Source organism: Anopheles nili, chromosome 2 (genome assembly GCF_943737925.1).
Source record: "Anopheles nili chromosome 2, idAnoNiliSN_F5_01, whole genome shotgun sequence".
NCBI lineage: Eukaryota > Metazoa > Arthropoda > Insecta > Diptera > Culicidae > Anopheles > Anopheles nili.
In genome coordinates this window covers 20,331,315-20,345,592 of record NC_071291.1, presented here as the reverse complement: position 1 = coordinate 20,345,592, position 14,278 = coordinate 20,331,315, and the positions used below count along the sequence as shown (strand labels likewise).

At 47.1% G+C, this 14,278-nt stretch overlaps 1 protein-coding gene across 1 annotated transcript in view; it reads right to left on the bottom strand.

Moving 5' to 3' along the window:
* Positions 1-14,278, bottom strand: part of LOC128731619 (uncharacterized) — a 189,689-nt gene that overhangs the window by 158,021 nt on the left and 17,390 nt on the right. Inside the window, exon 2 of the mRNA XM_053824755.1 lies at positions 2,032-2,214. Within this exon, the coding sequence (XP_053680730.1) occupies positions 2,032-2,149 (118 nt within the window). The 5' untranslated portion in view covers positions 2,150-2,214. The remainder of the gene's footprint in view (positions 1-2,031; positions 2,215-14,278) is intronic.

Genomic DNA, 14,278 nt, shown 5'->3' with positions numbered 1-14,278 from the left:
TTTCATCTTTTATTTTCACGCCCACGTCCGGCATGACGATGTACGCGATTTTGTTGGCTCGTGCGAACGGCGTCCCGGAGGAAAAGACGAAAGTAGACGAGCTTCCAAACGCTGCTAGCGATTTAAACGCGCGTTACTTCGACTCCGTACGCATTTGCGACATGTTAGCGATGATGTCTCGGGTTTTCTGTTCACTTTACAACTCGCAACAGTCTGCTGTCTGGATGGCAATATTCGACGCCCATGATCTCAAACATCGCAACATTACGCCCACACCAACTGGAAGCAAGGGTGCTTTAATACGTTATGAAACAAGAGGTAGAACAAAGCTCTCAAATCCACTCTACAATACGCGCTTGAGTCTTTGTTTTTCAGTACGTGGAATTCGCTGTTCATTTTCACTACTACTTTATACATTTTCCCGTATCTTCATTTATTGGATTTAATTGACTATTCCCAAGCAAATAAAAATCTATCGTATTCATAGCCGAACAGTCGAACGAATATTGCTTTTAATAGTACCCAGCCCTCACATCCTCCGGGTGGGTTTCAAGTGAAGTTTATAATTCAGAACGTTGGAATTATACCCACACGAAAACTGCAATAGCACATAGAGCGTCCACCGTGCTATTCTTCCACCACCATTTAACGCCAAACGAAAGAAGCGAAAGTCGTTTTTCTCGCAATGAGAAAAGCGGTCAAATTTGAACAAAAATAAGTAAAAAAAACGTACCCACACACACATCCACCGAGCTGGTGGGAAGTGGGCGTGCAGAGCAAGGCACCGTATCGGGAGTTGTGCTGAAGCAGTCCGTTCCATTTAATGCCATTTGATGAATGCACACGTGCATGGGGTCGGAAAAAAACACACAGGAAAATGCGAAAGATGCCTACACCCGGGAAAGCATGTACGGGAAGGTTTTTCTTTTGGTGCACCGTTTCGCGGATGGACGAAAAAAAAATGCCGCTGAGTCCGCAGTTCCGGGTTTTGCTTTCGTCGCCCCTTTACTGCATAAAAAAAGCAACTCGACCAGTGAATACTCCATTCACCAAACGTGCAGCTTGTAGAGCATGTGTGCATTAGAATCTCATCAAGTGGACTTTTTGTGCCGAAAGAACCAGCAGCCAGGTGAATACAAAACCCGCCACACGTGCTCGACGATGTGGCCACCCTATCTACCCGAACCCATCGGTGGTAAATTCCACATGATATTCCCCTGGTACATCAAACGAAAAGTCCGATAAACGGATCCTATCCTCAAGCGAGCATGTTGTGCGGAGCGCACTGTATCCAACGTTCAGAATCGGGACGAATGTGAAACCACGTGCACTCCAGGATGGGATGGAATCTGTCATGGACAGATTGCTGGCACGAAGCCGTACGGGCATGGGACTGTAGATTCCGTCACGTCGAATTCTGGCACTAAACGACGGCCGGGCTAGCAAGAGCTTTAAAGCTCCCGCTACACGAAATGGTTCGCATTTGATGGGTAATCGGGTGCACCGAAACATCTGCATTCTTCAAGCCCACGAATGCGAACGATTGCGCGCACAAATAATGAACGCAATTAACGCCTCCATACCGTCAACGGCAGCTAACGAACCCGATCATCCCGGTCCCAGGTTTGGTTGGAATGAAATCACAATCATCTCGTTAGCGGTCAGCCGCCATATCGGCACATGGCACGATGGCAGGCGGTGGGAAAATGTCCCCGCGCTTTTCACGCCTGTGACAACGCACGGTGGACCACCTGCATCAAATTTCCCACCTCATTAAACCGATGGTCGTTGTGGCCGTGTGGTGAGCGGTATTTTTCGATTCCGGATCGCCCTGCAACACACGTGTCCTGCTTCGCTTACGGCTTACATTAAAGGACACTCATTGCATCCGAACCGCAACCAACCGGAACGACTCGTGCGCTCAAGCGAAATGATTGCCGGCAGTTTTTCCGTGCTCGTTTATAGATTTTTTTTTGTCGTATACATCCAACCGTAACGGATACACAACAAAGATATCGAGTGTTTACATACCACAATTAGCGATAATCTGTAGCAGGATTCCGATGCTGATGAACCGTTTCATGGCGTTGCCGGTGATGGATCGTGAAGGACGAATGAATCCCGCAATCGATTGACGCCAACCGCCCATTGTCGTCTACACTGAATACAGTTTTTGAGTTTTATTCGCGCACACGTTTGAGGATTTAGCCTTTCCTGGAATACAAAGAAACAGTTGAAGAACAATATCAATTAGCAGGATGAACGGGTTTGTCAGATGCAGTTTAGGTCGCTAATTCATCCTGCAAATTCACTCTCCAACCAAGTAAGATGATGGTTTATAATTTTTCAGCGTGTGCGTTGTTTTTGTACCTCAGATATGAACTCGTTCGTTAGTCTCTCAGCCGAGGGTTTTTGTCTAAAACGTCCTGTCGAGAGATTTCAAACGAAGTAAAAACCACCTATTACGACGAGAAGGCACACCCGCAACATTCAGATCAAATTACCCACTCGAGAAGTTTGCGCTCAAGCCGGTCCTATAAATTAAATCGTCTTCGCACAATGACACGTCATCGCAGTTATCAGACACCCGAAGAACCCAAACACCCGGACATCTCGTCTGCTGCAGAAGCCAGAGAACGTCACAATATTGAGTTACACCGTGGCGCAAAGAAGGAAGCACCAGACAGGCAGGCAACGCCATTCCCGCAAGTACCACTATTAGCTGTTTCAACGAGCGCGCACTTGACTGCAATTAACTTTCTTTGCCATCCGCTCTCGCAGCCAGGGCAAGTGGAAGCAGATTTACTTTTCCGGTCCTGTCACTACCGCCCTCTTTGCGAAAACTTGGCTCGACAAGAGCCGATCCTTCGGGAGAGTGATTCTTCGCAAATACATTTTTGTAATTACACTGATTCGGTGGGAGAATGAATCCACGCTGGCTGCCAACCGAGGCAGGGCAGGATGCGGTTCAAAGTTTTTCTCACAATCACCTTAAAAAGCTGAAATGTAACATTTAATAAACTAAGAAAATGTATAAAAGTATTAAATTCACCTATATAGGCAGGATTCCAACAATATTTCTTCATTGTTACGTTCAGATTAATCTATGCGTATGCCTGGTCAGCATTAAATATACACTTTGTTTTGTCAACTGTGTTCAATGAGTTTGGTTTGTTTTTGCAACAAATATGAATGTCGTAATGAATCAAGCGCTCTAATTCACATTCATACTAGTTCACAAAACCAACTGAACTGCTCTTGCAAAACTAAACTGAACTAAAAACACGAATTCAATGAAACCAAAATAAACATGACCTGTCACTTTAAGTGACCTTACGAAGTACTTGTTTACTCGGTTATCGAGTCGAGCTGATCCTCATGCTATCCACCGCTAGATGGCGCGCTACTTATAAGTCACGCGGTCCACTAACGTTCAGGAGAACGTTCAGTACTTTGTCGTGGTTAGATAATTAAGTTCTGATACTAGCAGGATGCGTGATGGCTGGGTGACCCTTAGAAACGGATAGGTTCAGGTTTTTTTACATATAGACTAGACAATATTTTAGTCGAATGTATTGAACCGGTTGTTTAGAGCTTGTTAAAAGGTTTTCATAAATCGTTTTCATATGAAAATCATTAAAAAAACAACAGATTGAGAAGAATGTTTCACTGATAGTTTGCGGTAGCAGTTTAGCCATAACCAAAAGTTAATATGAAAATCATTTAATGAATATAAAATTTATCTCAACGAAGCAGATTGAAAAGACTTGCCCACTGGCCTCGCCCCATTTGAATCCAGCTAGTGCTAATGAAAAGATTTTACTCATTTTAAACATCGTAAGCATACCAACCCCCAAACTGTCGGAATCCAAAACAGGGGTCAAGTGTTTGTCCAACCATTCTAAACACGTACGGTTGATCCTCAAAAGGACTGGTCGTCGATAGAAAGCGCCGAGAACGATGCGATACTGGAAGCAGAAACTAAGTCTACATATCAGTGCCGAAAGCGTTGACAAGGCAATGTTTGCTGCCGAGTTATGGTTGGTAAAGGTTGAGCGATGATGATATGACTTCAGTGCCCTTCCCCACGGCCCAGACCTGTTAAAAAGGGCAATAAATCATCCACCGGCTTCCTTTCCACATGCGGGCGGGCGAGCTCGAGGAAGAAATCATCAAAGAGCGCTATAGCGCATACAGCAAAAAGGCAGGAAGGATAGCTTCGGCCGCACTCCACACACCGGAAGGAGCGTGTTTCGAAGCTGACATAAGCCACCGTTAACCGACTCCATCCGTCCCACCCCAAACGGGTGCACAAGCGACGGTGTTGATATAGTTTTTCCCTGGCTAAGCTTTTTATCGGCTAGGACTTAGCGTTTCCCGGTGTGACAATGGGAAACGTTCATCCATCTTCCGTACGTTCGCCTGGGGCCACTCAATGACCTGGGCACACTCGGTTCGTTGGCATACCGGAACTCATGGCTGTCAAGGTGACAGATTGGGTAGATTGATGCCTACACGCCGATTGTCCAGTGCAAGGGCACAATGCGATGCAACTTTCGCGCATCAAACGATAGTTTTTGAACCGGAAAATTCAATTTCGTCGCGATGCGTTTCTGCAAGGGACGCTTTAATCCGCTGGATTCGAGGCGCAATCTTCTAGCCAGTGATGGTAATAACAATTTTTCCCAAGAATGCTTTGCCCAAAAAATCACGTTCATCGGCTTAAAATTCTTTTAGTGCTGCTACCAAACCCACGCAAGCACCAGCCAAGTAGACGACAACCGTTTGGTTGGTGCATTATTCCAGACGCCCTTGCTCTCTGGTCTTTTCCCCCTCCGACTCATCGGGTTTATAAAAGCGACAAAATAAATGCATGTAAGCAGCTTCCCTGTGTTCCGTTTCCGGGGCGGACTGAATTGCCGGAGAAATAAATTCGAACAAATAAAAAACCGCTCAAAACAACATCCGAAAGTCGGCTTAAAGACGGAAGCGCTCGCGTTAAAGGAAGTGCCATTTCAGCGATTTCAAAACATCCAGCCATCCCCGGCTCAAGCGCACCCTGTTGGAAAGCCAGCCTTCCCGATTCCACGTTCCTGCAAAACCAGGCGCCTCCAGCTGGCAGTAGATTGGGATTTACAGTGGCAAATGGAAAGGCAAACAAACGGTGGGATGGAAAATGTACAGATCATCCACGCCACAACAGCGGCATGGATTCGGGAAAGTCAAAACAACAAGCTTTGGAGGAACTTTTCTGGGAAAAGCAACACGGAAATAAGGAGAGCAATGCATGACCCGGAAATGGGTGCGATTGGGAACTTTTTTTGATACACACAAAAAAAAACAGGTCAAAAAATGGAAACTGTGTGCTTTGCTTTGCTTTTTTCATGGCAAAGATCGTCACTGCTGCGCAATTATGCTGAGACTGACGAAAAACAGTATTTTGCCAATCGCTTCATTGTCGTGAAAAATCTTTCAATCAATTGAAAATTAAATCCACTGCACATTCTAGGTTTGATACATAAAAACAGATCTTTGCACTAAAATTAAGCAGACGGCGAAGTTAAACCAAGCATTTCTGATGTTGAACGATGTTGAAACGCTCTAATCGCCATGCTACATAACATAAATTCATAAATTATCCTGTGGCCGGATCTGCCTCCCATCGGCTCTATTATCACGTCTGTTATGGAACACATTCTCACACCATTTCATTGGGGAAATTTATTTCTACGACGTAAATGACGGGTTGGCCTTTGATTTGTTCGTCATCCTTCCATCACTTCCGGGCAGCCAAAGCGTGTACGAAGTGATGATCCCCGTCATTCCCGTCAATCTGGCCACCTTTAATAACTTCCGCTCGTCTGGTGGAGATCGCTTGAGTTGCGTTGCGAAGGTCTGCCTGAAGAACGATTGGATGGATGGATTCCAGCTTGTCAGGCGGGCCCACTCGATCCGGTACCGGATAAGCCCGAACCAAACCCCACATCCTGCATCTGGTCGTTGGTCCGCAACCGGGAGCTTTAATCGAGCGGAAAAGCTTAACACTTAGCTGCGCTCGGCCGGCAAACAACGCAACCGGGCGTAATCGAGCCAACAAACATCAACCTCGGTCTCGGGACACTTGCCGTGGCAACCGTACAATGTACGATACCATCCATCTTTCCGTGTTCCCCCATCGGGGACTGCATCAACTGGGAATGTTGGATGAGCAACCGATGATGTTATTCTCCCTTTACCATCCTAAACCATCGTACTGGCTCGTGAACTGGCCATTGAGGCGATTAAAGAAACCAGCTGAACCAACAGCAACCCTGAACGGCTACACACACGAAGCAAGGCTTCGTTTTGAGACTTTTGTTACAATGTGACTGGGGAACACAACGCGATGGTCCTCGGCCTGTTTATCGCTACTGGTCGTAAATCTAATTCTGAGAACTCCAATAGGAGCCGTTAAATTCACCCAAAACTATTGTCCCCCAATGGAGCGCGTTCGATTATGGCCATCGATTAATAGGGCTCATTTTTACTGCACGCTGCATTATTCGCCTCGTTGGTGCAATTGGCTTCTATGCCCGTAGGCGCACAGTGGTGTTCGAGGCCAAAGGCACCGGAGAAATTATAGTACTATAAAGCGACGTGCCTAGATATTATAGATCCCAATGAGGACTGGCCCTAGGCGGGAGTGTTTAAATTGTACAACCAAATCCCCACGCTAGACGACTTCAACAACGCAAGATTCTGCTTGCACAACGTCACCAAAAACAGAACTCGATTGGGCCACATATACAATATAGATACGACTGGCCAGATGGAAATCAAAGTAAGAACTAATGTCTGTAGCTCGTATGGAATGGTTCGTATGCATTTCCCAATTTAGCCATTTGCTGGCATACTTCCTCCAATGCAACCAAACTGAGGCAGTAATATTTTTTTAACACCACAATAAATGAGATTATTAACAAGTCACTGGTTTAACAATCAGTTTCTTTTAAGAACTCTGTGCTGATTAGTAACTATTTTACTAAGAAAAAATATGGATAAATCAAAGAACAAAAACTTCATATAAGAAAGCGCAACTCAGGAAAAAACAGTTTTATAGCAATATAAATTAAAATTGGTTTGTAATATAATTAAAATATTGCAGCTTCATAATAAAATAATTTTAAGTAAATAATTAACATTAATACTTTCATATTTTATCGCACTGTTTGTTAAACCAACCACCTGTCATTATACAAGTTACAAATTTCCTTCACTTAAAATTCCAGATATTACAGCACAATTGTCATTATTAAACATTGTTTGCAACAATTCTTACAACAAATAACTACTGCCAATGTATTTGTATCCTTATCTTGAATTGAGTTCACTACGAACTTGTTTCCAAAAATAGCGGGAGAACCTAATGATACATAATCAAATATGGGAGCAAAGTGGGTGAAATTTTTGAACATTTCAAAACAAACCAGAAGGCATTTAATATTCACCCCCTACATGGCGTTTAATATTCACTCTTCCTCTGCGATGTAGTGATAACGATATGCGTCTACTCTACTTTAGTTGAAATTCAAACTCCCGCCCCTATCATTTTATCTGCAATTTAAACCACATGTCTGAAGCTACGTGGCGATGAGACCGGTGACGTTCATTAGCGACCCGAGCGCAAGTCGTTCTCCGGATGGGCCAGTAAATGACACTAAATACCTTTTGATTATTAATTAACTATCCCAGCTCGACCACCTCCCGTGAGAAGGCGAACCTTTTCCCATGGCGTGCTGGGGAAACCTCTTGCCGCACCGTGTGGGTGGAATTTGCGAAAGCTTTTTCGAAAGATTAATTTAGGCCTCATGCCTCATGGGTGACACGTGGTCTGTGGCACTTGTTTGTCCGACGAGCCCATCGCAGCCGCAGGGAAAGATGATTAATTCATTGCACTTAACGCTCACCCTTGGCTTGGGTCGGTGCTGTGCTACCATGGGAGAGGTTAAAGAGGCATCTCTAATAGTGAACGTGACCGTGGGCGAGTCTCATGTATGTATGCATACCGCAATGGGCCACGCTACACGGACGCTGCTTTGAGCCTCTGCAATGCGAGGAAAGCCAGCTTCTTCGTGGCCTCGTACCTACCGGAGCAGTGCCCGCTAAAAAGCTCGGGGCATTTGCTGTGACAACGTCTGGTCACATTAGGTTGAGCAATGGCAGCTGCTTGTGGGCACCCAAAGCCCGGCACTGGTCGCGAGCAAAGAATCACCCGCTTTGATGGATGATGGAGGCGCCTGGTGCTGCTCACGGACCAACGTCAATCTAGGCCGTCCACTCGAGCCTTCCGCGCCCGTGTCACGATTGACAATCACCAAACAGGCTCCGTACGCTAAACATCGGAAGCAGTGCACAACATACGGTCTCGGTAGAAAAAAAAAATAACTACCACACCACAAACCCGTGAAATAGGAAGCAAAGCGCTCGGGAAAGTCAACAGCCAACATAACAAAACCGGCAGCCATGATGCGGCGGCAGAGCACCATGCCACCCCACCCGAAACTGTAGCCCGAAAGCCGAAAGAGACGTCTATTAATATCTATTTAATAAAAATGATGACATTGATAAATATGTTTGCCATCCGTCGCTGTGCCGCCATTCGTCGGTCCGTTGCGTTCCGTTGGTTATGCTGCGCTTGTGCGCCGGGTGTGGTGTGTACGCGGGCGTTTATGTATGCGCCCCGTTTTGTACGTGGCCGTGCCACAAGGGCACATCGAGATTGGTGGCCTGTTCTATGCGAATCCGTATATCACTTTTTGTGTGTTTAGTTCCCATTCACTCACTCGCCGTTGCTCGCTTCCCTCGTCGGTTCCGGATCATGGCGGTTACTTTTGTCGCATTTTTGCAAAAGTAACACGTTTATAAATAAATGTCGTCAGTTCTTTCCGCACTCGTACACGTCCAGGGAACAAGGAGCGCGCGGAACGAGCAATGAAGTTGCGCCATCTGCTGGAAGTTATCGTCGATCGATTAAGGACGGGAAAGGCGACGAAACAGACTGCTGGTGGTGGTGGTGCTGCTGCTGCTGCTGCTGCTGGTGCTGCTGATGGTCTATCATCATTCCGGTGAGCAGCTACGGAAGGGCTGCCTGGTTTCATCGGATTGATATGACTGACTGTGATAAATTACACCATCGTGATGGTATTGGTTTTGGATGGAGACCACAACATGCTCGATGGATGGAAGAAAAACCAAAGCATATTATAAAGCACTTTTGTGCTTAACATTCTGCAATCCCTTGCGGTCGTGCTACGGTCGTATTCGATAACTCATTCATTCGTGATGATTAAGATCGTGTGAAAACGATAAACTATCTTTGTAATGCAAAAGTGTAAGAGTTCCGATTCTGGAATTGAACTAGTTTTATGCTACAAAAGATACCTTATACTGTAAACAAATTTCTATCGTAGTTTTTTATCTTTACATTATGAACACATATTTTTAAGGAAATTTTTGTTTATATAAAATTCCCTTTTTTCAACAAGACTTTAATACAAAACAAGAGTAATTTTTACAACGTCCTATTTCTGTAATTCGCTACCTCATCTGATTTTGATTGCGATTTGAATGAATTGATTCACTCTATAAAAAATTATATAAAAATAAAATAATAATTTTATTATAAAAATAAGAGCACGTGAGCAATGTGCAACACGCAGCTTCATCATCATACTGATTCGTTAGCTAAAAATAAAACTGAAACAGATAATGCTACCGAGGTAAACATTTCAAAATGTATTCGAATAATTTAAGTTTTTTCGAAGCATTGTTGCAGCTAACTTACTAACATCACAATGAGCATATGTTTTTCTACCGAATGAAACTTCATCTTAAGCAATTGAGTATCGAATTTAAAGTCACATGCAATGCTCTCACCGACAAGGACAAAGAATCGACATGAACTCCTCGTGAGCAGCAACAATCATATATATATAGCGGCATGTCAAACATAAATACGCTACAAATAGCAGCAAAATGCTGTTAAAGCCTCGCTTGCCGTCAGCACACGGCACTCCGCTCGTAACATGTTGAACGCATCACGCCCGGGGGCCAATTTAAAATATGGCTCACGATTCTGGCCCATCTCCCATCCGGCATCCTCCTCACCACAGATCCCTTCAAGATGGTGCCTGCCCGCAACCGAAGCCACTCGCACAATTGATGTCACAACCTTTGGCCCGCTGGCCGTTCCACCTATCCCAGCACAATCGTGCGTTAACAGCTTCCGACGGGCTGCGCTGTTGCGCGGTGAAATGAAACGTATTTTCCCTCCATTTGCCGCTGATGAATTTATGAGCCCGAGAACAATCGGCGAGCGCGAAAACAGAGCAGCTTTCCGAATCGCTACGTTTTTTTTCTTTTTTGCGGGCTGGCGTTGGTCGCCGTGTGGCGGAAAACGGTGTGCGCGGTGGAAAATCAACCCCCCAGGCGCCGTCTTCTAAGCTAACCGAGGAGCGAGACAAAACGGCAATGTGTGGTGGAACGAAAGAAAGAGAGAGAGAGAGAGAGAGAGAGAGAGAGAGAGAGAGACGTCGCGTAGGACGCCACCACGGCCGTGGGATCAACCGGCAGTTGCCAAACGGTTGATTTCCGCGCCACCGGCACCGAACGGTGATACTTATTCCATTGTCGGCGTGGCTGCTTTGGTTTTCCCCCGGGTGGCTTAAAGCTTCTTCGTGAAGGAGAGCCGCCGGGCCGCAGGGCACCGTCTTATGTAAAGTGCCGGCGTGCCGAACGAATAAAATTCAATTTCTTTCCGCTGGTGGAAGAAAGCAAAAAAAGGAAAAAGCAACGAAGCAAGAACGGAAACAAAGGAGACCAATCTCAAGGAACGAACGCTAAAGCGAGCATCGAAGGCAGGAAAAGTCAAGGCTCCGGGCTACGAACGGAGCAGCGCGTTGACGAAATTTCACATCCCACGTAGCCCTCGCCCGAGGAACCGAGCCGAGTATTCCATGTCACCCGGCACGTGGGGCAAACGGGAGCACAAGGACAGGCGAAAGAATTTGTTCTCCGATTGCGCACGCCATCCCCGGCCATTTTCCGCCGACTTGTCGAGCGCTTTCGGAAGCTTTCCTTCCCGCTTGGCCTGCGTTTTATCTCAATTTCATACTGGCTTAGTGTCATACAAAGCGCGCCCACAAAGACTTACAAATTATGTACACATTGGTGGGGGAGAGCATTCTCTTATTCTTTTCCGTTTTTTTTTTTCGTTAAGCCCCAACCGTCGAATGTGAATCCATTGGTAGCAGCGTTCGCCGGCAGCACTTCGGCGACATTCTGCGCTTTAAAACCGACGCGCCCGATCAACCGCAATGGTGGCGAACTGTTTGAAGCGAATTTCATGCCATAAAAAAGCGCACCAATGTGGGCTGAGTATCATCGTTATTTCGACTTATAAATATTTACCCCCCAAAACGCTCGGGAGAGAGCTACCGTTTCGGGCTGCAAAAAAGCTCCTCCACGGTGAGTGTCACGGGGTCGGGAAAATAAATTCATCTGTTGCCGGGTGGAACAATATTATTAGGACAGCTTAATCTTCCGGCCCGTACGGTGTCGCTGCCAGCCTTCGTGCAAGTTAAACATGATGAAAATTTATAATGTTTGCTCGCGTCAAGCTTCTACCCGCCATGTCGTGGGAGTCAGCACTCGGCAGCTCGGCAGCTGCTTCCGTCCATTGCGCCCATTGCACGCCAGGAAAAACCACCCTCACGAGCGCTGGGTGGGCGCGCACAAAACAAATTCCGCGTTTTTTTTCCTGACAGAAAGCCACCTCTTTCCACTCATGGGTAAAAACATGAGCGAACACCTTGGGTTGGGTTAGGTGTTTCTGGTGCCGTTTCCGGCAAACGCGACAACAGACTGGCCACTTGCTGCGCGAGGCAACTAACAATGCGTCTAAGCGTAGCTTCCAAACGTGCTCCTTCCGCGAAACAGTACAAACGGCACACACACACACGAGAGATCAAGACAAATGGTGATAATCCAGGATCAGCATGCATATTAACAGCCCCACCGGGGACGGGTTTTTCGAGCGACCGCCCGTAAAGGGCCCTTTAAATTCATGAATGCCCATCATCAACCCAACGGGCGGGTTTAAACGAGCGGATGATTTGTTACTTGCTTGTCGAGCGTATCAACTTCACGTGCAAAACTGGTTCGGGAAAAGGCACACGCCACCTGAAACTGACCCGGCTTGGCTTGCGTTAATGGCACGTCAGTGCCAGCCCAGCGTTTCCGTCACCCGATCGCGCATTTCCCGTGGCCTAACTTTGCTTATTAAAAACTTTTAATTATTTTAACCGCCACAAGAGGGCCTCTCGGGCTGGCGACTGTCAAGGACGGTAACCATGGCAACACGGTAGCATGCCATTTGGCAACCTTTCGATTGATGGGCATCCGATTCGGTAGGCTCGTGCTGACCTTCCCCAACGTGCTGCAATACATCCCACCCGGTTGGTCCGAGTTTTCCGGGACATTTTTGGACCGTTTCTTGACGGGCGGCATCTTTGGTGCGAACGAAGAAGAAAGGGTTCCTTCTGGTTTGTGGTTTTTTGATCCACCGGTTTCCCTAATTAGAACTCAAAAATTGCCCCATCCTTGGGGTCGTCGTGTCGCACACGCGTCCGAATCGAGCGGACCCTAAGCTGAAAGGTAAGCCCATTAGCATTTTGCATTCATCCCTCAAGCTGTCCTTCGTTCTTCCTGCGCTGATTGGGCGTACCGGGATGCCGTCGGCTTGGAAATGGCTCGCCAACGTCACGGTTCGGCACAAGCTCATGCCCGGGCAGTCGAAGAAAGAACGCTCGAAAGCTTCTTGGGTTTTAGGTACCTTGTCTCCACTTTGTCTCTCCACCACGAAGCGTTCAACCGGATGTAAAACGTGTGTGTACGTGTGCGTGTGTTTGCGTGTATACATATCGATCTGAGACAATCCCTGGGTTGGCGGTGTTGGCAACGGGTGGCTGAATTTACAAGCGCTGACTACATAAACGACACTGGGACACGTCAGACACCCATCGGCGGTACATCTGCTTCTCGGTTGACTATTTGTTTAGGCCTTAACCCGGCCTTCTCGACCCGGGAAGGAAACAAATCCTCACCATACCATGGCGGACGAATCCGACCGTTTCTGATCGCTTCGCTTGGCTCTGATCTGTTCCCGAGCGGGTAGACTGGTGACCACGTGGAACAACGGTTACTGAAAGGAAAAAAAACTCCCAACATGAGATTCCAAGATGTTTGGGGACCATTTTATGCGCCCTTGATCCCTGCGTCCGTGATTGACATTGCCCGAGGGTGCCGGTCAGTGTAGAAGTAAGTAAATCGGACGACCGGTCGAGCTCACTAAAAAGCGAATCAATTTGTATTGCCACTGGCATTTCCACTTCCAGCGTTCTTCCCTAGAAAAAAAAACGGTGTTCATCTTCATCTCTGTCTCGAACTCTGGCTTCACGTTCGTTATGTAAATACGAAGAAGGTTCTTCAATCACAAGAAGGCCGTCCATCACTGCGCGCGAAGACTCACCCAAGGGTTTCCGTTGCTTTCAACTTATTGCTTTCGACAGCGGATCGAAGCAACTGACAGCAGCGAGATCGTTCGCGCATCATCAGCAAATTAGAAGACGACCGGAACGATGCACTTTCCCACGCTCGAGCGCCAGCACCGAGGTATTTTGCATGCCACCACGGCCTCTCGAAACGAAAGCGATCCCAAACCGACCCAAGCACTCCAAGGATCCCACCGAATGGCGCGTAACCGAGCCGCGCGCGCTTCCTTTTTTTTTTGCTCTCCTTTCTTTTCGCTAGTGTGCTAGCGCGATGACAGACATTTATTCGCACTTCAAGTGGGTTTCGGTTCCGTTTCTCCACTTGAATTTCTCGAGCAGCAAACACGCTCGAGAATGGAGCAGCTCACCCACGGAGAAGCTGTGCCGAAATCGAACCGGGGTTCGGATTGCGCTCGAAACTTCCGGCCGGTGGTGTCACGATGGTGGCCATGGGTGGATCAGGCAGGCACTTCACGAGTAAAGCACCTTCACCTTCTTAGCCCATCACGCAGCCGGAAACTGTGGGCTGCTCTCGCACACGTGGGCGCGTGGAAAAATGAAGATTCCAAACTGCCGGTCAAGACGACTCCTGGGTGGGATCATCATGTTGAGCTGCTGCGAGACGCCAACGAGGCCAACGCGTCTCGTTTGCCCACTTGTCGACGATAAATGGATTCCTTTATGTTATC